The sequence below is a fragment of the Coturnix japonica genome, chromosome 14, assembly GCF_054131305.1.
Source record: "Coturnix japonica strain WE chromosome 14, WE-NBRP24, whole genome shotgun sequence".
Lineage (NCBI taxonomy): Eukaryota > Metazoa > Chordata > Aves > Galliformes > Phasianidae > Coturnix > Coturnix japonica.
In genome coordinates this window covers 8,797,987-8,818,686 of record NC_140676.1, presented here as the reverse complement: position 1 = coordinate 8,818,686, position 20,700 = coordinate 8,797,987, and the positions used below count along the sequence as shown (strand labels likewise).

General features: G+C 40.5%; 1 protein-coding gene across 4 annotated transcripts in view; it reads left to right on the top strand.

The window, feature by feature from the left end:
- The window catches only part of PDE8A (phosphodiesterase 8A), a 128,543-nt gene that overhangs the window by 92,598 nt on the left and 15,245 nt on the right, over positions 1–20,700 (top strand). For all 4 annotated transcript variants that reach the window (XM_085515430.1, XM_032446938.2, XM_032446937.2 and 1 more), the window contains 13 exons: positions 2,326–2,382; positions 4,334–4,524; positions 5,116–5,172; positions 7,300–7,357; positions 8,496–8,584; positions 8,809–8,887; positions 9,956–10,093; positions 15,107–15,195; positions 16,125–16,176; positions 16,277–16,319; positions 17,234–17,311; positions 18,526–18,596; positions 19,201–19,365. In XM_085515430.1, coding sequence (XP_085371556.1) covers positions 2,326–2,382; positions 4,334–4,524; positions 5,116–5,172; positions 7,300–7,357; positions 8,496–8,584; positions 8,809–8,887; positions 9,956–10,093; positions 15,107–15,195; positions 16,125–16,176; positions 16,277–16,319; positions 17,234–17,311; positions 18,526–18,596; positions 19,201–19,365 — 1,167 coding nt within the window. The remainder of the gene's footprint in view (positions 1–2,325; positions 2,383–4,333; positions 4,525–5,115; positions 5,173–7,299; positions 7,358–8,495; positions 8,585–8,808; positions 8,888–9,955; positions 10,094–15,106; positions 15,196–16,124; positions 16,177–16,276; positions 16,320–17,233; positions 17,312–18,525; positions 18,597–19,200; positions 19,366–20,700) is intronic.

The window sequence follows — 20,700 nt, the reverse complement described above, 5'->3', positions numbered from 1 at the left end:
CAGCATTAAGAATTAACTGGGGTTCACCGATGTTTTGTAGTAGAGATGTAGAGCAGGGTTTTTCTTTGGCCCAGGACAGGCAGTTAATGTGTAATGACAGCTTTTCATTTGGGCAGTGCCTGTAACTTAAGCTTCAGTGGTGCATGCATGGGTATTTTCAGTGTCGAAATGCCACAGGTTGCTGGCATAAAAGCATTTTCCAGGCTCTGCAAACTCCCTGTAGGATAAATCTTGTATCATAACTTCATGGAGCTTGGTTCTGTGTTGGAACTGGGTGTGAGGGTGCACTGCCCTGACACACAGGGTTCACAGCTCCCAAACTGCAGAGCTCAGCTCCAAGTCTGTGCCCAGCAGCTCCCCATGGAACCGATAACACTTGCTGCTTTATGCTGGCGGCTGGAGAGCAAAATAAATAGTGCAGAATTTAATTTGAAGTGTGGTCATGGCCAGAGAAATGACTGTAGAAAGGCATCTCTTCAATAGATACACCTCCTCTGTGTCCTTTGGGCATGCCTGCTGATCCCTCTGAATGAGATCAAGGAGTCACTGCTGGCAGTGCTGCAGGGCCAGCACAGCCCTGGCAGATGGGGCTGGATCGCCTTCTGCTCCGTGCACTGTCAGCAGAACTATTTGCTGTTTTCTGGTGCAGATTTGGAAGAAGTAGATGATGGGTCTCAAGGGAGAAGAAAGCAGTTTGATTTTTTTCTTATGGAAGAGAGGTTTGGGGTCTTAAAATTAGAAGAATTGACCAGAAAGTATTTAAACTAAGCCACTCGAATCTAGAATGGCTGAGAGTAAACCTGAAGCCCACCCACACCATTTTAATGTCAGCTTTTTGGGGCCCTCTGAAATAACACAGCAAACCCTGGCCCCTTTTTTGTAAGTGCTACGTTGCCATTTTTCCTTGATTTGTGTTTCTTGCTCATTTAATGTTACCCTGATGATTTCCAAGTCGATAAATAAATAAAATCACACATGAGAAACTTGGAGGGCTGAGCGATGGAGCAATGAGGTCAAAGAAAGAATAGAGCATGTAATTCAAAAAGATTTTTCTGTGGGATGTGGTGAGGTTTCTCTAAAATTACTTATTGGAAACGTTCTAGAGTGCAAAGCAATAAATCTGATCTTCAAGTGTGGTTTTACTTTGAAAAACAACAATGTAAAAATGACACCTTTGTACTCAAGAGATCTTTTCTTTGTACATGAGAATCCGGAGATATTTTCTATTTACTGTCTTACCCATAGCAATTTTCTGCTGCGTTCTCACTCCAGTATCCTTGAAGAGCCTGTTCTCTCCAGGGACCATTGGCTGGACGCTGCTGCCCTTTTGGAATCAGTAGCATTGTTACTCCTGATTTCTAGTTTTCATTTCAGAGATAAGAGATGAGAACCACTTAAGCACATGAAAGTGCAGTTACTTGCCAAGTGGGAATTCCCAAAGACTCTAACCTATACAATCCTATTAGTCTCCTCTGTATTTATATGTTTATCTCCTTGAGAACGTCTGTCCCAGATACCTTGAAGAGTTGTTCATGCTGAAGCCTGCGCTCCAGCCAGTGATACCCAATGATTAATTGCATCAGAGCCAGCTGCCATAAGCAGCACCTGGGCCATTTGCCTCCATCGCTTCCAGTGAGGAAGAAAAGATTGTGACACAGTTCTCGCACAAAAAGCTAAGCTGCTTTGTTACTAGAACAGAATCCAGTGCAGAAATCACGGTGTGCACAAAGCATGCCATGCTACAGCAGCATTTTACAGGGTTCCTCAAAGCCAGGCTGCATGCTGAGTGCATGCAATGTCAACACAGATATCTGGGTTCTGATGCCTGCCCTGGAGGGGCTGGGTGGGAAGGAGAGAACCCAGCATCCGTGGGGCTATGTAGTAAAATGTAGTAATTTGTGTGCTTTGGTATCACTTGCCGGCACCTATGACATAGAGAATTCTAGGAGTAACATTTTTTTGCCTTTCTCCAGTAGCTTTAATGTTCTATAGAAGTTGTTGGATTTTTGGTGGTTTTAAAATGCTTCGGTGTTTTGCAGGGCAGCTCATGTCATACAGGGGTTACAAAAAACGAAGAAATAACAACAGTCTGTCTACAGAACTTTCAGGACTAATCCATTCTTTTTAAAATATAACAATCAAAACTGACCTGATTTGTAATGGTGTTAATGCTCAGCATGTGCATTTGCAAAAGCAGAACAAGACAGTCATAACAGTGATTATATATCTATGCAAGCATAGTCAATAAATCTTCTTTAACAGAGCTATTTTTGCTTCTTCTCTAGGTGTGTATGTGCTAATAAGATCCCCTTTTATATTTTCTAGACACCAGTTACAGATGTGCAGTTTGGCCCTATGAGACTTCATCAAGATCAACTTCAGGTAGGTGCTACAGTTCCAACTGAAATCTTAATTTCTAAGATATCACAGAAGTCAATGTTGGATTATGTCTGGAGTTTCTGTAGTGTGGAGATCTCCACAGTGTTTTCGCACAGTGATATGCACACACCTAACAGGTTGTGACCACATTATATGTGACATGCTAAAAATCCTGACAAACTCTTTTCTCCAAGCATCTCTCAACTCGTAGAAACAGAGCCATCTATAGCCCTTTCTTCTATCAGATAGCTTGTAGTCAGTGTAGTATGTTCCATGATTAGCATTTTACTTAATGAGTTTTGCATTTACTTTATCAAAATCTCATCAGAACTTTGCTAAGTCACATGTCCTGTTGAGGTCTATTGCACCAGCATCACTACCAGCATCAAACAGACTTGCAGTATCACAGAAGGTAGAAAGTGAGCTTGGCAACACATGTAATTGGGGTTCTTTAAATTATTGTTTGTTGTTGACTGGCATTAATTCAGACTCCTTTCTCTCTTTATAGCTGTCCCCTTCTTTTGTCTGGGATGGTAGGAGGTTTGCAGATACCTGACTCCCTTAAACATCCTTTGAAAATTCCCCAATGTCTTGTAGCATTCTGAAGTATTAATAATAATAACAAGATGTTCTCAGTGATTAATTACAAAACTCTTGGGTGAAACTTATCTGAGCCTGCTGATTTGAAAATGTCTGTCTTCAGGAACTGTAGTTCAAAATCCTCCTGAGCTGTTGTCAGAACAGACAGTGTTATCACCTCACATCAAATATTAGGACAATCTAATCCAGCTTTCCCCAGTTATAAATCAGAAACATTCCTTGAATATTCCTGCCTCTCTTTGTGGTTATTAATGGTTGTATGACTTCTGTCCAGTCATAAGCCACTCTACCAGCTAATCCTTGTGATACAATTGGCAGATAGGAGGGAAGGAAAGGTCAGACAACATTACATTTTTGTCGAAGTTGATCATACAAGTAAGATCTCCTGACTGCTCTGTGCTAATGCTGAAAACCATTATTCCACTCCTAAGTGTTATAAATTAACTCCACTAAATATAGCCCAAAGTATGACATGTTTTTCAGGCAGGTTTGCAAAGGTTACTATAAAAGGAATCTGAACTAAATGAGTACTAAGTCCTTCATTCTTGCAGAAATATGCACGCAGGGAAATGTTGAGATTTACTGGTAGACATTCCATCAACCAAAGTCCAAAGTGTAACCAGCACCAGAATTCCTAAAGTCACCCAGAAGATAAATGGCAGTGGGATGCGGTGTGAGTTACACATGCTCCACATTGTTGTCTAACCAAAGCATATATTTAAGTGTAGTTTGATTAAATTACTGAAAGATTGGTGTCCTGAGACAACGGGACAAATGTTGGTCTGGTTTATCCATCTTTCCCAGAAGACTGCATCTACTGAGTCATCCACAAAAGCAGCGTTAACATAGATGTATATTCTATCAGCCTGTGTATTCTCTCTGCAAAAGAAATTATTCTGTATAAAATATTACCCCAAAGCAAAGCACAATCACGTCAGTGGGAGTCTTCCTTAGTAGACTTCATGTTTATCTTTTATAGTGTATTGCACAGTAGAATTTAAAACACGTTTCATTAGGAATTAGGAATGTTAAACATTTGGACATTGTGTTGATTTTAAAAAGACTCCGAGAGAGGAATGCTACTGGTAATTGTGCAGCAAGTTGTGACAGAGCAGATCATAGCTCTCCTGACTTCCAGTTCTGGATGTCCAGCATGTCAATCCCCTTCTGTGATACAGATCTCATGGCAAGCTTTGCATCGGAGTCACAGGGGTCTTCATATACAGAAATACTCCCGTCTTGTATGAGTTCATGTTGGCTAATCTTGTTAAAAGTGGGTAAAAAAAGAAAAGTGGGTCATGGATTCTAACATATACATACGAGTTGTTTGTAACGTTTTCTGTATTTGAACCAGGTACTTCTAGTGTTTGCCAAAGAGGATAACCAGAGCAATGGGTTCTGCTGGGCCTGCGAGAAAGCTGGATTTCGATGTAATATCGCCAGAACACCCGAGTCTGCACTGGAATGTTTTCTCGATAAACACCATGAAATTATCATTATAGACCACAGACATTCCAGATACTTTGATGCAGAAGCACTGTGCAGGTAAACACCATTTCAGGGTAATTAATGAATAGCTATGTAGATAACTCGTCATGAAAGATTTCTTGCTTTTTTATGACCCTTCTATAAAATCTATTGAATGTTACTGTTGGAGTTTTTCTTGGACGGAAGTCCATTTTCATCATCAATTAATGTTCTTTTATCTCAGTTCTGTGGCATTTTTGATTGTTTGCTAGGACAGTTGAAGCTTGACCTGGTGTGGAGCTACAGTGTGCAAATTTGTTGCCATAATGGGATGTTTTTTCACATACCTGGCTCTGCTCATTTTTACCATTCGTCCCCCTGTGAAGTGAAATGCTCCTTAAATTAGTGAGGCCAAATCCTTGAAACTTGAGGTTTCAGTTAACATACATTCTGTATGTCCTTTCTTCGACATGGAGTTTCAGGCATTGCTTATTTATTCTCTCTTCCCAGTAATCCTGCAGGCTTTGGATCTGACTTTCTTGCTGTTGTTAAATCAAAGCATGCAAAAGAGGCATGTTAAGGAAAATAATGTATGAAGGTTCTGTATGGGCACAGTTTCTGAAGTGTGAACTTTATGAAATGTTAAATGTTCTTTCTTTTTATTTAAAGGTCTATCAGAACAACGAAACCCTCAGAAAATACAGTCATTATTGGTGTAGTACGAAGGTAAATACATCTTTACTTATAAGTTTCATCAACAAAGTGTGAATCTTAACAGTATAAATATAAATTCTGCAGTGAAAAAAAGCATGAATTGCCCAATAGGTTGTTCTTGGATTTTAATAAATATAACATAATGAACTCTTGATCTGTCTTTCAGTCTGATCAATCACAGCACAAATAGGAGATCTGTAGAGTTATGAAAAAAGTGTAGAAGAGTTTGAGCAGTGAGAAACAGCACCTGAGCATGGAAATTCTGACAATAGCATAGACTGCTAAGACATCTCAGTGTAGCAGTGCATGTTTTTTCCTCCTCCTCCCTCTTGAACACACTACTTATATATCATAAAGTAACACAGAAGTAACAAAAATGCAATATAATTAACTGGTAATGAATTTGAGCTAATTTTCTGAGTACAATTTGAGACCAGCCATTTCTCAGAAAATGTTTATTTTGGAAGCTGAGTCTGAGGCGTTTAATTCTCATTAAGTGGTTAATTTCTCATTAACAATCTTGCTTTCCACCACCATCTCTACTGAACAAAAGACCTTCATTAAACATTTCAAAGGATTCCATTGTGAATATAGTCTTTATTATTTCTATGTTGGGAAGTCTTATGACTATGGGAACCACTGCTTCTACAATCAGGGTAATCTCTTGTCAAAGTAATACCAAAGAAAGGAGAAGAACAGGAGCAGGGGAGAAACTGAACTATCTCAAGAGCTTCTTTATGTACATCAGAGAGAAAGACCCCCGTGCTTCTATGAGCCAGCAAGTCCTTTTTAAAAGGTAGGAAAATTGGAAGCTGGGCTTGCTGACTCACAATTAGGAAGTTACTCAAAAAGGGAAGAAAAAAACCAACAACCCTGCAATTGATTTTGTCTTTTCAAAATGTTCATATCGTGTGCTGGGACAAGGTAAAAGCTCCCTGTGGTGACTAGCTTGAGTTCTCAAAATTTTCAGATGTCTACTACCCCTGTTTGGGAAACTTCAGGAATAAGCCTGCTCTCACTACCAGCAATTTGATTGTTTCAAATTCCTGTGTGCTTACACATGCCTTCTGTAGTCACTATTCAGGATTTCACAGAGTGAGAACTTTCACACATTCCCTTTCTTGCAAGAAGCGTATTTGTGAAAAAGCCTGACATTTAGCCAATAGCATGTGGAAGGGCTTCTCTCTGAGGACTGCCATCCTTCACTTTCCTGCAGTTCAGTTTGTTGAGGTTGTTTTTTCCTGCAGTATTCCCGATCGCCTTCTTTGTACTTTTGGAAGGCAGCATTACGAGATAGCTGGCATGAGGAATGGAGAAATTTTCTGCCCTTGTCTCCCTGCTTAGTCTTGGTGGGTATCATTCTCTTTGTGCTTAGGAAACAAGTTCGTGGAAAACAAAAACAAGACATGCCATAAGATCCAAAATTTCAGACATAAAGAAAAGCTATTGTGCCATCTGCTAGACACAACCAGCTTCCATCTGCTTGTTTAGAGAAATCTAGCATAATGACCTTTCTTCCAGATTCCATTCATACATCACATATGTTGAAGTGTCTTTTAACAGTTGATGTAGCCAAGATTTTCAGGATGATTTAGATATCTCATTTTTGGAGTATGTCATTCTAATATGACCTGCTAGTAGGCGCTTGGTAGTCAACATTGCCATCATCATGATGTCAACACATCCATCATTCAGCCACCCTAAGTTGTCCACTGAGGTTTGGTGTACACAGATAACAAATCATTTCTTGAAACTTCGCTCATGTAGACTTTCAGGTGCATCTTTGGATAAGGACAACATGAGTAACAAGGACCTGGCACAAAAAAAATGATCCATGCAACAGTCTGGCTAATTGTTCGAAGCATTCCTTGTTTGCTATGCAAGAAGCTCATTACTTACAAATAGGAAAACGATATATTGGCTTATTTGTTGCAAAGATATAAGTTTGTAATATTAAAAAAAATAAATAATAAAAAAAAAAGGTAAAAAAAAAAGTTTGATTCATAGATCCTGTTAAGATTTAGACATATTAGCCTGTAATGTGACATCTGGTGTACAGGTACAGGTATGTTAATGGCTTGTGAAATTGGGTTTCAATTGGTTACAAAAATAACATCTGCCTTTATCCTTCTTTTAAAGGCACGCTGATCGTGAAGAGTCGTCGATATTGCCCCTGATATCTGCTGGTTTCACAAGGGTATGTTTGTTTCATAATCTACTAGTTAGCTCTGACATTCCAAACCTGTCACTGTGTCAGTAATCCCACCTGTAAATCTTGTTTGTGCTGCTCATTCTTACGTAGTTCCTCATTCTGAACTACAGTGCACTGGTAGAGCTAGAGTAGAGCTGACTAAGCAGGCAGGCAGTCAGGAATACCAGAAGTGGTATCGAGGCATTTCTTCAATGCATGTTTATTTCAAAATAAGTGTACGATGCTCTGATTTAAAGGTTGACGTTGGCAAAATTGACTAATTACTGTAGCAGAGACAAAGAGCAGCTTCTATGAACAGCAGAGCATGCTGTGGGAGATCTTTTCTATCAGATGCCAATTCACATCTGTAAACAGATTTCAGATGCTGTCAAATGCAATTATCTTTTGTTTAGAAAGACCTAAAAAGTATCACATTGAATCTGTTCCTTGGCAACTATTGCAATTAAACAGGAAAGGTGCTTATTAGCCTGTCAGTTGAGTGGATTCCTGACTGCATTTAGCTGACAATGGAACAAAAATGTGCATGATTTTACCATTGTAATTCAGAGTATATTGGTTCCGCGCTCACCAGATTTTTTACCATCCCATCACAGTTCATTTGCTTATTTGTAGCAGGGTCCTAATACAGGAAATGCTAAAGCCTGAAAATAATTGTGCTTGTATGCACAGAGTCATTCCAGTGGGCACATCAGTAATCTGACACAGGTTCTGAATTATTTATAGACCAGAGCCTTGGAGATTGGACTAATGGCAATGCACAGAAAGCTTTGTTTAGCAGCCTTGATGTGTTGGCTTATCTTTGATAATCCCCCACCTCCCCCCAAACTATCAACATCAATGGCGGTTTATCATGAGCAAAGATGTAACACTGAGGCTCGTACCTGATTAAAATGAGAAGTATAGAAAAAAATCTATCAGAGAAGATACTCGGGTCATTGCTATCAGGACCAAGAATTTTTCTAGTCCCAAAAAATAACCTTATCAAGTTGCTTACATTGCAACATGTTTATTTTATGCATATCTGAGCCTTTTTTGTACTCCACTGGGCAAAAGAAAGCTGAGCTTCATACCCTTGAGTACAGAAATGTGTACTAATTAAGTATTTCTAATGTTTTATTTGCAGAGATATGTAGAAAATTCCAATATCATGGCCTGTTACAATGAGTTAATTCAGCTGGAATTTGGAGAGGTGCGGGCACAATTCAAACTAAGGTAATTTTAGCAAAAGCATCATCAACAAAATTTGCCATTTCAGCCATATCCTTAAAAGAGTATCCATTTTTCTGTACTGCAGTTAATTATAGAATGTCAGTTAGCTAAATACATTAATCCTTGCAGTACAGCTTTGTTCAGTATGGAATTACAATAGCTTGTTAGCATGTGCAGTTAAGAATTATGTAGATCAAAGCTAATCAGATGTCATTTTTCGTCTCCAGGGCTTGTAATTCATTATTCACAGCATTAGAGAAAAGTCAAGAAGCCATTGAGATCACAAGTGAAGACCATGTAATACAGGTTTGTTCCAGTTATTTTTATAGGTACAGAAAATTGCTCTGCAGGCTGACTGGATTTTATTTCATTCATGATTACATTTACTTTTTTTTTCATGATACAAGAGTCCAACCTAACTCAATTGTTCTTGTAAGGCTGCTGTGAGTTTAACTGGAGAGCAGAATTTTCTCCATTTGCAATATATTCCGTAAGTCATATTCGAGGGAGGCTGCTGATACTGAAAAAAATAAGCACTCTATTGGTTTTCTTTTTCATAATTTTTTGATATCATGAATGAAAACTGGTGCTTGTTTGTTTTTTTTTTCCTTCCTAAAAATACCAGATGTTAATTGTGTTCTTTAGAAATTAAACCAAAGTGATGCTCTGTTTAAATAAGATGCTATTTGTTGAATCGGGATTTTTGAGTGCACTGTTTTGGAATGCAATCGTCTCTTAAGAATGTGTTGAAAAGTGGAAGAGAAATTGTGCTTAGGTTTGCATTCCTGAAAAACATCATCTTTATAAGGCAGTTCATTCCATCCATGACTGTGAAGGCTGTGAGGAGTGATTTTATTATCAGTAAAGAGGTTGAGTATAAGCCTCTGGGAGTTATAATGTGCATATAAATTGTACCCTCTTGACCCAGATCTTGACAATGGTAGTTTCATTGAAGGATGTGCTTTCTACATCCCTTTCCCAAAAAGAACAAAGCTTGTCCTGGAGCTGTCTGGAAATACATCTTGCAGGCTGAATTTTGTTGCTCTTTGGACAGACTCAGAATATAAGGGAACCCACAGGAGGGAGTCCTGCAGCTCCAACAAGCTTTTTTCCTTGATGGGCCAGGGGAGCAATGTTAGGAGCAGTGAGCACCCAGAGGTGCCCTTTCCATATCTGTCACATGGAAACGTTGCAAAGTGTGAGGCATTCACGTCCTGTTATGGGGAAAAGACACTGATAACCATTTTCAGTGCATGCAGAGGTTTATTCCAGGTTGGGGGAGCGGTTCTGTTTGGTAGATTTAGCAAGTGGTTAAAAGTTGATCTGATGTGCTCTTAGCACTGTTGAACGTTTTGGTTTGTTTTTATTTCACAGTACGTCAATCCTGCATTTGAAACAGTGATGGGCTATCAAATAGGTGAATTAATAGGAAAGGAACTAACAGAAGTGCCTATAAATGAAAAAAAAGCTGATTTCCTAGATACCATTAATTCCTGCATAAAGATAGGAAAGGTAAGTAATGCCATTGTACTGCTTCTTACTTTCTGTATCTGAACTTTATTGTTGTCCAGGGATGGTGTGTGATATTCACAGCCATAGAGTATTTGCACCTTTATTACTTTAACAATATAAGGAAGTAAAAAATGCTCATTTTTAAAGGCTTCTTCCGCTTTAGTTGTTTGGAAAAGCTGCATGTTTTATGAAAATTGTTGACCTGCTGTATTTATTTGATAGCACAAAGGGGAATGCTACTAAAGAAAAGGAGTTAAGATTTAAGTTAGATGTCAGGGGCAGTTTTTCACAGAGAGGGTGGTGAGCTGCTGGAACAGGCTGCCCAGAGAGACTATGGATGTCCCATCCCCAGAAGTGCTCAAGACCAGGTTGGATGGGGCCCTGGGCAGTCTGCTATAGTACTTGATCTAGGGGCTGGCAGCCCTGCCTTTGCTGCTGGGGTTTGGGACTTGATGATTTTCGAGGTCCTTTCCAACCCAAGCTATTCTATGGTTCCAGGACTGTTTATAATGTATGCTATATATGGCAAAAAGCGTAGACGTACAAAAGAAAACTAGAATGAAAGCACGTTATACAAAGTATATAAATGAGCAAAGAATAATGTGGAAGTACTTTAATTTGAAATGTGGAAGTTGATCTGCAACTTTAGAATGTAAAAATATCAGAAAAGACATCTTCAGTATCACATGAGAATGATAGGCAATGCCAGCTGCTGGCTGCCAATATCCTTTATCCTCTAATGGCATGGGAGCTGTCTAATGGATTCCTGCTAGAAATGTTTGTCACACCCAGAAAGTACATGAGAAATCCAAGGGGGGTCACTAGTCAGAGGCATCGCTGCTTGCCAGGTATCTTCACAATGTTCCTTTGGGACTGTTGTGGCTGCAGTGTGAGGACCATCCAGGAGCTTTCATCTGTGTTTTGGCAATGAGCTGTAAGTGCTTCTGGTGTCACTGAATGTGTCATCGTATCCTATAGGAGGAAAATCATTGAGGTAATAGAAAGGGATTTGGGAATTGGTGTTTGTAGATATGTCACTGTCTGTGCTCTGACCTGAGTCCGGGTACCTTATGGGGTCATTTTGGCTGCCTGCTGCTGCAAAAGCACCGATGCAAATTTGCAGCGAGTCCTACTGTGTAAATCAAGGTGCTAACACAGACATCCCTTAACAAACCTGCATACTGATTGCACGTGCATTTCAACAAGAACGTGTCATTCATTTCTCTGTGTGTGTTGGTATTTTCAAAGAGATCCAAGCAACAGGCCACGTTCTGTTCATGCTGGGGATCATGGTGCTTTGTACCTCTGTCGCCTGACCAAAATGGTTTCAGTAAATGTGTGTAATACAAAACTGATGTTAGAAGGGAGTATTTATTAAGTTATAATTCAGATACGTTAGACGTGTCAGGCTTTAAAACCACAGCATCAATTCTCAAGATATGAAGTGATCAAAGTTTTAATAATTTAGCGTGCTGATAAAAATGTCCTTAATAATGGAAACGTATTTCACTCCACGAATGATAAAAATCTAACCCTAATCCATCTCTTTCTTTGCAACTCATTTCACTCTTGGCTCTAAGACTTTCCAACCAGGATGACTAATGAAATACTGCTTATTCAAACCTGTCTGTCTGGAACAGCTTAAACTGTTTCAAGTGGATATGTCCTGTCTGCAAGTTTTTTTGTACTTCCCTTTGCAACGCTGTATGGTGTGCAATCCCTGTAGCCCCACTTTTATGTATTAGTAGAAAAATGAATTACAAATTGAAGTTATTACAAGGAAGTATTTGCAAGTAGAATTTGACTGCGTGGTGCAACCTTTGAAATACTCCATCTCTCTGAAGGTGCTTTAGATTGAAATGAGTTGTGTTGGGGTGTTACAGTGCTTTCAGAGGTGCCTGACTTGTGTCTGGGTCACACTGATTTGGTCTGTTTGTTGCTCTGAGACCCGCAATTACTTTATATCCTTATTTTAAAACCTGCTTCCTATTACAATAAACCATATATTGGTTACTGTAGGATATAGCATGCCAAAAAAGCCAGCTGTGTCCTGTGATACTCTCCTTTTAAAAGGTTTAGTTCTTCTGCTTTGAATAAACACGGTACTCTAACAAAAACAATAGAAAGTGAGATTTGGCGATGGATAGAAAAACTGAGCTGTGGAAAAATTGCATCTCTTCTTCAAATGGAACCTCGGAAGATGAACTATCGCGGCATTTCCCTTCTTGTGCCAACAGACCTCACGCTGTGAGCAAGGCCCGTATATCAAACAAGAGCTGATAGGCGTCACCCTCAGAGATGGTCAATTGCGTGGTTCATAGTGATGGCTGGGTCAGGATGGTGCTCTCGTTTCTTGTTACTACAGCTGCCTGTCATCTGCAAGAATCAACATTATTGGGACACGGGGCCTGTCCAGACCTGAGTTACAAAACAAGTTGCACTTTTTCAGTGTTTTGTGATTCAGATTACATCCATTAAGGTGAAACGTATAATTTTACTTCTGATGGCATTCCTTGCTTCCCCGGAGCTCTGCACGTTGACACCAAGCTGTTGACCTTACTTTCACTTGTCCTGAAGTGAGTTAAGGGCTATCAATACGTCAGACCAGATGTGCGATTCTCTCAGCCCTGTTGGTGGGTGTGGGCTGCCCTTGCAGCTGGCTGTGCTATGATGGGCAGCTCTGTGTGATTGCTTCTGTGGCACATTGTGCTTATTTTTCCTCTGTTTCTAGAAGGAAATGTCTAGTGTGAGAGGCACCAGATTTACAGGGCAGGCTGAGTGATTCCTTGTTATGTTTGAATGAATGGTTTCAGAGGATAGGTGCATGCCAGAGCCTGCTGAATGAAGTCTTAAGTCGCAGCATTGATTCCTAGCATACTCAATTAAGGGTGGAACCATTATCTTCGTACTGTGCGTGGCTCTTACTCTGTGTTTGAAGTCAGCCTGATGGGTGGTACAGAAGTGACCGATGTCAGTGTTTGTGTGGCTGTAACGCGGCCATAACAATGGGCTGAGGGACAGCACGCCTTGGGAAGCAGCTCTTCTCTGCTGGACTGCCGACAGGCTCTGCAAGACCATATGCTGTTCTGAGATATGTTCAAGTAACATCCCTGTGCGAACTTAACAGAGCAGCAGGATCTTGGCTTGGACCTTTGATTTTTTCAGAATTCTGCTGGCCTTTTTCCTCTCGCATTTCCCACCACAGCGTCAGCAGTTGTAGGCATTCACACGTTGAAGAATCTTTCTGTTGATGATGACGAGCACATCGGTGAACAACAAAACCCATCCTGAAAAGCACACATTTGCAATGTGATAACTATCCAATCTGTACCTTCTGCCTTCCCCCTTTCATCCATATTCCATCTTTATTACCTGGATTAGGGATCGATAGCTCATCTCTGCCTCATCCTGGTTGTCAAGAAAATATTGATATGCATTCTTCTAATTATGAGATCACTGAATTTCGTGGTGTTGGCTTATCTTCATTTGTATTCCTCATGCAGCTCATGCAGAGATGTTATGTCTGCTTCCTAATTTGTTATTCACAGCACTTTTCTCTGGCAGATCTTTGGAAGAGCTGTTGGTATTCTCTGCTGTGCAGCCTCTTGCCCTGCAGCTCTGTGTTTGTTAGCTCCATTAGCATAAATGCAAAACTCCTCTGTCTGTGCCTGTGCTTTGGCCTGTTCTGCTCTGAGATTTGTCAGTCCATTGTAAAGAAATAGGTGCTGTGTGCCTCGGGAAGGCATTTCATGTGTATCTGTGGGACCTGAGCTAAGGTCTGTTGAGCTAAGCTGATGGACAGCAGCTGACACGGGTAGTTTGCGCTAAGTTAATAAGTGAGATGGATTGCATTAATTATTAATCATTTGGTAGTTACTAGCCACCCAGATCAAAATCTGATGCTTTTTTAAGAAAAAAAAAAATAATATATATATATATACTGAAAAACCAAGCAGGAACAACTACTCTAGAGATGGAAACATGTAGGCAAGGCTGTAAATGATGCCTGCTGCTGTGTACCTGCAGGCAGTGCTGGTGGATGGACCTTGGGCTGCTGGGGAGCCTGCTGGCTTTACAACCACTCAGTAACAGAAGTGAGTGTTTGAACAATATTACACTCATAAGAATGGTTGAAAAAACGAGGGTAGGGTCATTTGCTGTGTCTCATTTGAAAGAGAGGATGAGGCTTTGGAATAATTTACACTTTGCACTGGAAAGAAATGTCTCATTTCTAGAGGAGAAAAATGACTTCTCACTGCAGATTGAAAATTTCCTTTCTGCCTTGTCTTTTTGTTCCATTTGTGAGCTTAATAATAATAAAAAAAATACAGTGATACTGGCGGTGACAATCTGATACTGCAGAATCATCTGCTTCAGTGTTATCCTGAGATGGGAGTGCTTTCAGAGGGGAGGTCAGCAGGTGGAAGGCAGAATCCAGGAGATGTTCTAAGCTCTTTTGCTCAAAAAAAACCAACAAAAAACCAGGATAAATCTCTGAAAGGCTTTGAAGCTGAATAGAGGCAGCACAGAAAGTAAATGCACCAGGATCCCAAGGCACTTCTAGCTGCTGATATGTGATGTCCCACCATGTGCTCAGTGTTCTGGTGCAGGGCCTCCCCACCACTGAACATGCAGGTGCTCCTGTAGTCTCTGCAGCAGCACTGCTGTGGTCTGTCCTCCTGCAGGGCATGTGCTGGGGCTCCAGCAGCTCCTGGAGAGCTCCTGAGAAGGACTGCAAAGCGTGAGGTAGCATCTGAACAGCATTGTCATCACATTGCGTTTTTACTGTCAAATGTTCCTCTGATGTATTCTTTACCTTTGTGACCCTTAAGGATGATCCCTTAGGTTTGTGTTGTACAAGAGTTTTCATTGAAGAAAGGTATGAAGCTTTATCTTCTCGTCCTGTGTCACTGGGCCCCTCTAAGTTGCCAAATGAAGGGGAATATGTAAAACACTGTTATTTGGCCTGCTGATCACATCTTCAACTTCCTTCCACTTGAATTCCTTTTTCAGGAATGGCAAGGAATGTACTCTGCAAAAAAGAAGAATGGAGATAGCATACAACAAAATGTGAAGATATTACCTGTCGTTGGACAGGGGGGGTAAGTGTGACAGCTGGAGCTGTGAGTTGGGTTGAATGGGGGCTCACTTAGAGTTCAGTCATCTCAGCAGGCATTGGATAATCTCATTTCTGAGTATAAAAAGAACATGCACAAACGAGGGAACCTCAGACCTCTGCATTAATTCCGTGGCGTAAAATCAAATTTATACGTTGTGTACAAGGAAAGTGAAATTCTTCTAATACTACCCAGCAAGGAGCCAAAAATCCAGGTGTGCTCTCTTGTGCCTTATTCTTCTAATACTCATGGAGGCACATGTACTCCATCCTCCTTGTCTGTGTGCAGTGCTGGGAGCAACAGAACCCACCTGTGCTTTGTTCTGCTGCTCAGCTGCATGGTGTCCTTCCATGCTCACCTGCTCTTGGCTGTAGTAATTTCAATGCCCTCTAAGGAGACCTGAACGTTAATTAAAAGCAGTTGGCTGAAATACTTGTTCAGAAAGGTGTGCCCTCATGAGGGAGGGGGCTGAATGCAGCTTCTTCATGCAGCTGCTTCCTTAAAAAGAAAGTTTTTCAGGTTGATTTCATCCCTTGGAGGTAATTCATGCTCTCTATATCAATGGAGTGAAAACATATTTTCAGCTTAATATGCCAGCCTTGCAAGATGAATATTTTTTAGTTACATCATACCTGACATGTCCTACAATAGCCCAGAAGAAGCCATGGGGGGCAGGGAGGAAAGAGGAAGGGGAAGGGAAAGGGGTGTTCTTTGAAAAAGATGTTTCTATTTTGTATTCCCAATCATGTACAGCAGAACTGCTTTTAGTTTTTCTTTTTCATTCCCTGCTGAGCCCTCCTGCCGGAACACGATTTGCCTTAAATTCATTTGTTGCTATTACCCATTTTGTGTATCAGCACTGAATTAGAGCTGAGGTTCAGATGGGAATTAACACGCTGTTTTTTTGCCTACAGAAAGATTAGACACTATGTGTCAATTAGTAGACTGTGCAATGACAACAATAAGGTAAGTAAAAGTGATGATATGCTTACTTTGGTTTGAGCCCTAAATACTGCAAAATAATGGAGAAGTTCTGACTGACTGGATTTCTCATACTGATTTGCAGGCGGAGAAGACATGTGAACGTGTTCAGGCTGAATCTCAGACAGGTATGACACATCCCTTCTGTATTACTAAGAGGAGTGTATACCTGGGGAAAGAAAGATGGTAGATTGTAGTGAGCTGGCTGAAAACCAGAGCTGTACAGGACTGGCTGAACTGTACTGTGTAGCTAGCAATAAACTGGGAATTTAGCTCTGAAGTCAGCAAAGTAAATGCAAGCTCTCTCTCCCTGCCATGCTTCTCTTAGAAAAGGTACAAAGCGACCCACCCTTGAAAATGCAGTATTGTGGTATTAGTGCCCTGGTGACATGTTTTAGTTGTATGTAGTGGATCCCTGCACCAAAATCAGAGAAATTGAGGATGCCATCTAGATGGCACGTTGCTGTGGCTGATCCAGGGTTGTGGAACATGTGCTTGCATCGCTTTTAACTGTATGGGGGAGTATTTGTTTGTGGTTGGAAATGGGGATCGCCACCACTACTGTTCATCCTTATCCCATGTGTCAGCACTGCATCTTTGGCATCCGTGCCACAGGTCCCTGTTAACCACAGTGCTATAGCACAGACTGTACCTGTTGGAGGCTGTATGGGGTCTAGGATACAGTGACTGCTTTGGTAGTGTGTAGTGTACTTTCGGATACCAGTTCTATGTGCAGTTGTTACTTGAGTGAATTCAGGTGTGTTGCACATATTGTATTCACAACTATACTGTATCAAGAGAAGATCACTTCCCTCCATGCTCTAGTAGATCCATTCTGAACATGGCATGTTTTGTTAGAAAGCATGATTGGGTTTGTGGCAGTGTAATTGGGCTGGAGGTTAAAAATGAGTTTTCATTGACCCTTGTCTGCTGGAGCCTTCTGCTTCACTCAGCTCCTGTCATGCTTTCTCTGAGTTTCAGTTCCTTTCACATACTTCTTAGGCAGAGCTTATGCCAATGCATTGTATCATTTTCTCAACAGATATTCAGAGTTCCAGACACAAAGACAGGAGGAAAGGATCACTAGATGTCAGATCCACAACATCTCGAGGGAGTGATGGTATGTTAAACCAGCAGATTTTTTTCTTCAAATCTATATATTCAAACTTTTATATGAATGCATAAAATGCACGTACAAATACAGATAAGTGTGAACATATATGTGTGCATACATACCCAGACACCAGTAAATTCCAAGTCAGCAATCTGTGGACAACTTCATGTTTGTAGAACAGCTCCATTTTCATCTATTGAACTATTTCAAACCTACTTAGAACCACTGAAGAATGGGAGGCCACGAACTTCTGTCCTGTGTGGATAGAAGACCTAATGAGATTGAATAGAAACACTTTCCAACTACTCTAAACCTACCAAATTATTACATTTCTTATCTCTCAATAAAAATATGAAGATAATTTTCTGAAGTGTTTTATTTTCTTTTCACTGTGTATTATTGTGCTTCATCATATCCCCCCAGCCTTGATAACTGAGACACATATTCAGAATTGGTGCTGATACTTGCATAGTTCTGTTAAGCACAGACCATTGCTGTCTGGGCAGCATGCAGTAGTGAAACGTGGAAGGAGATGTGCGGCAGTGAGGATACGGTCGTGTCTTGGTATGACAGGAATAGCATTGATTCTTCTAAAAAGGTGCTCAGCACAAAGTAATGGTGATACGTCTGTATTTTCTAGGTAGCACAACATTATCATCTAGAAACATCTCATCTTTTTTTTTTCTCTACAAAACCAGAATTGCTAATTGATATAAAACATTTATTTTTCAATTTCCAAAGAATAAGAGGCCAGAGCCTCTACTGTTTTAATTTGGCATAGCTGTCTTCACTGATTTACCTCAGCATGGAAGCTGACTCATGGCTTGTCGTGTTGAACCAGGCAGGAAAAGTATTTGTATCCTGTAATACCTAACGTAGTTGTTACCTACGTGTGCCAGCCAGGTTAGATGCAGGCATAGCTATATAATCTTTTTACTGAGTATTCCCTTAAATATTTAATTACTTTAAATACAAAACCAAAGCTGTGATTTAGCCTGGCTGTGATAGCTACTTATCTCTAATCTGGATAGCAGTGGTTCAGCATCTCTGCACCTGTGTGTCCCCAGCATTACCAGCGTGTGCATGCATCCTGCAGTAGATAACTTGTGAAGGGCAGTGCAGAGTAAGCCATTCAGAAAATAAACCCAGATCTCTTGGCTGAAAGCTGCTGTCGTGCCGTGTTGCTGAGCTTGGTACTGTTTCTGCTTTGTCCCATGCAGGCAGCTCACAAAGGCGGCACTCTTCTATGGCTAGGATACATTCCATGACTATTGAAGCACCAATCACCAAGGTAATGAGCAGCTGTTGCTAGTTGTTGTCAGATGTGCTGTACTGGAACACCATGGCACAAGGCTCCAGCACAGCATCTGGATGGAGGAGGAAGGCAGTGCTGGCTTCCACTGTGGCTTCTTCCCCTCTTCTGCTTGTCAACAGCCTGATGCTTTGAGCTGAGTTCCCCCAAGGCTGCTTAACAGGGTGTCCTCTTTGTGGCCAGCCACAGCACAACCCTTTTTAATGGCTCTTGCCTGCAGGGAGAAGGTGACAAGAGATCCTCCTTCTTATGCTTTGTAAACAACTTCCTGGTACTGTTCAAGGATTTGTCACAAATTGATGCCTTCATAAAGTGATAGAGGCAAATGCAAGAAGGTTGTACTAAATCAAAGACGTTCTGAGACTGAGGAAAGTAATTAATAAGAGTGCTGTCTTCAAGGCCATGAAGTCCTAAAGCCAGAAGCAAAAATCAGTATTTTATTAACATCCCTTTCACTTTGATTCTCCCACACATGGATTAAAGGTTTAGATCTCACGTAGTTGCTGTGAGTTTTCCATAATAATTGATGTCTGTTCTTTCTTAAATAGCTTTTAAATTCAAAGCATGTCTGATGTTAAACTAGGTAATAAACATCATCAATGCTGCACAAGAAAGCAGTCCAATGCCAGTTGCAGAAGCGTTAGACCGAGTTTTGGAGATATTAAGAACCACTGAACTGTATTCTCCACAACTGGGAACGAAGGATGAGGATCCACATACAAGTGACCTCGTTGGAGGGCTGATGACAGTAAGTACATGCTGCCACAAACAGCTCTTGATTCATGTTCTGCTGCCTGATGTTCCTGGATACCTGATTTTTTTGTCATCTTGCATATGCTTTGCCTATAAAATGCTACATTCTTTTTGTGGTCCTCATGGACCCCATTTTATTAATGTAACTCTGGTATAAAACAGACCAGTTCCTTTGAAGCATTAGTTTCACTGGATATGGGAAGGAAAAACTCTTTCTTTTTTTCAGTGTGTTTCATTTTGGAAAGACATAGATGGAAAAGAATGAAAGACAGATACTTAGTAATTAGGATTAGAATTGAATGAATGAGAAGTATGTGAATAGGCAGTATGTGTTTTCAGAAGAGTACAAAATGCTGTTTGTTGCTTTCCCTTGGATTATATTTGAACTTGCAGAGATTCATGGAAAGATCAGTATTTTGCACTTAGAACATGAATGTTGGCATTTTAAAATGCAACCGCACTCCACAGAACTCAACAGTTAAATAAATAAGGCAAGAAAGACTGAAGAAGTCATGTATTGTGTTACTATGTTACCCAAAAAGGAACAGGGATGTTGGAAAAAGTGTACCAAAGGTTGAACAAAGGGCATGCAACAAAGCAGAGGAATGAACCCACATCCTCAGTCTGTAGTGTGGCGCTCCTGGTGATAACTAGATGAACTTGGATGCACCTGTGCCTTAAGGTTACGAGTTCCCTTTAGGTTGCATATAAAAGGCTTCCTCAGGAAAAAAAAGCAAACACACAATGGTGTGTTAGATGCAAAAGGATCAATGGATGTGAGCTTTTCAGAGAGATCTCTGGGCTGTTGTCATTTCAAGCTCAAGATAAATTTGCAGAATCCATTCAAATCTTGATACAGTTTACATATATTTTTGTCTTGTAAAATAGCCCAGAAAATGTCTGATTAGGAGCAATGTACAGAAGGCTTCAAGAATTCCAGATCAGAATGCTTTGTGCTGAGTTGAATTTACTAACTCAGGAGACAAAATATTCTTACATTAACTGTTAATATACAGCAGGAGTGATGCGTTAGTCTCAAAGTGAATCTTCGCTCCTGCTGAGTACTCATGCAATGCTCAGTTTTTAATCTCAGCTGACCACTCCTTGTCATGGATTATTAGTTCTTTACATACATTCATATGCCACTTGAACTTCAGCCCATTTTTCCAGCAAAGTGTTAAAACCAGAATGATAGAATCATAGAATGGCTTGGGTTGAAGGGACCCCAAGGATTATCAAGTCCCAACCCCAGAATCATTCCATTTCACATTCAGAAGCTGTACCTGAGCAGAGGAACAAATAGCAGGTTATTGGATTTGGCCTGTTACCC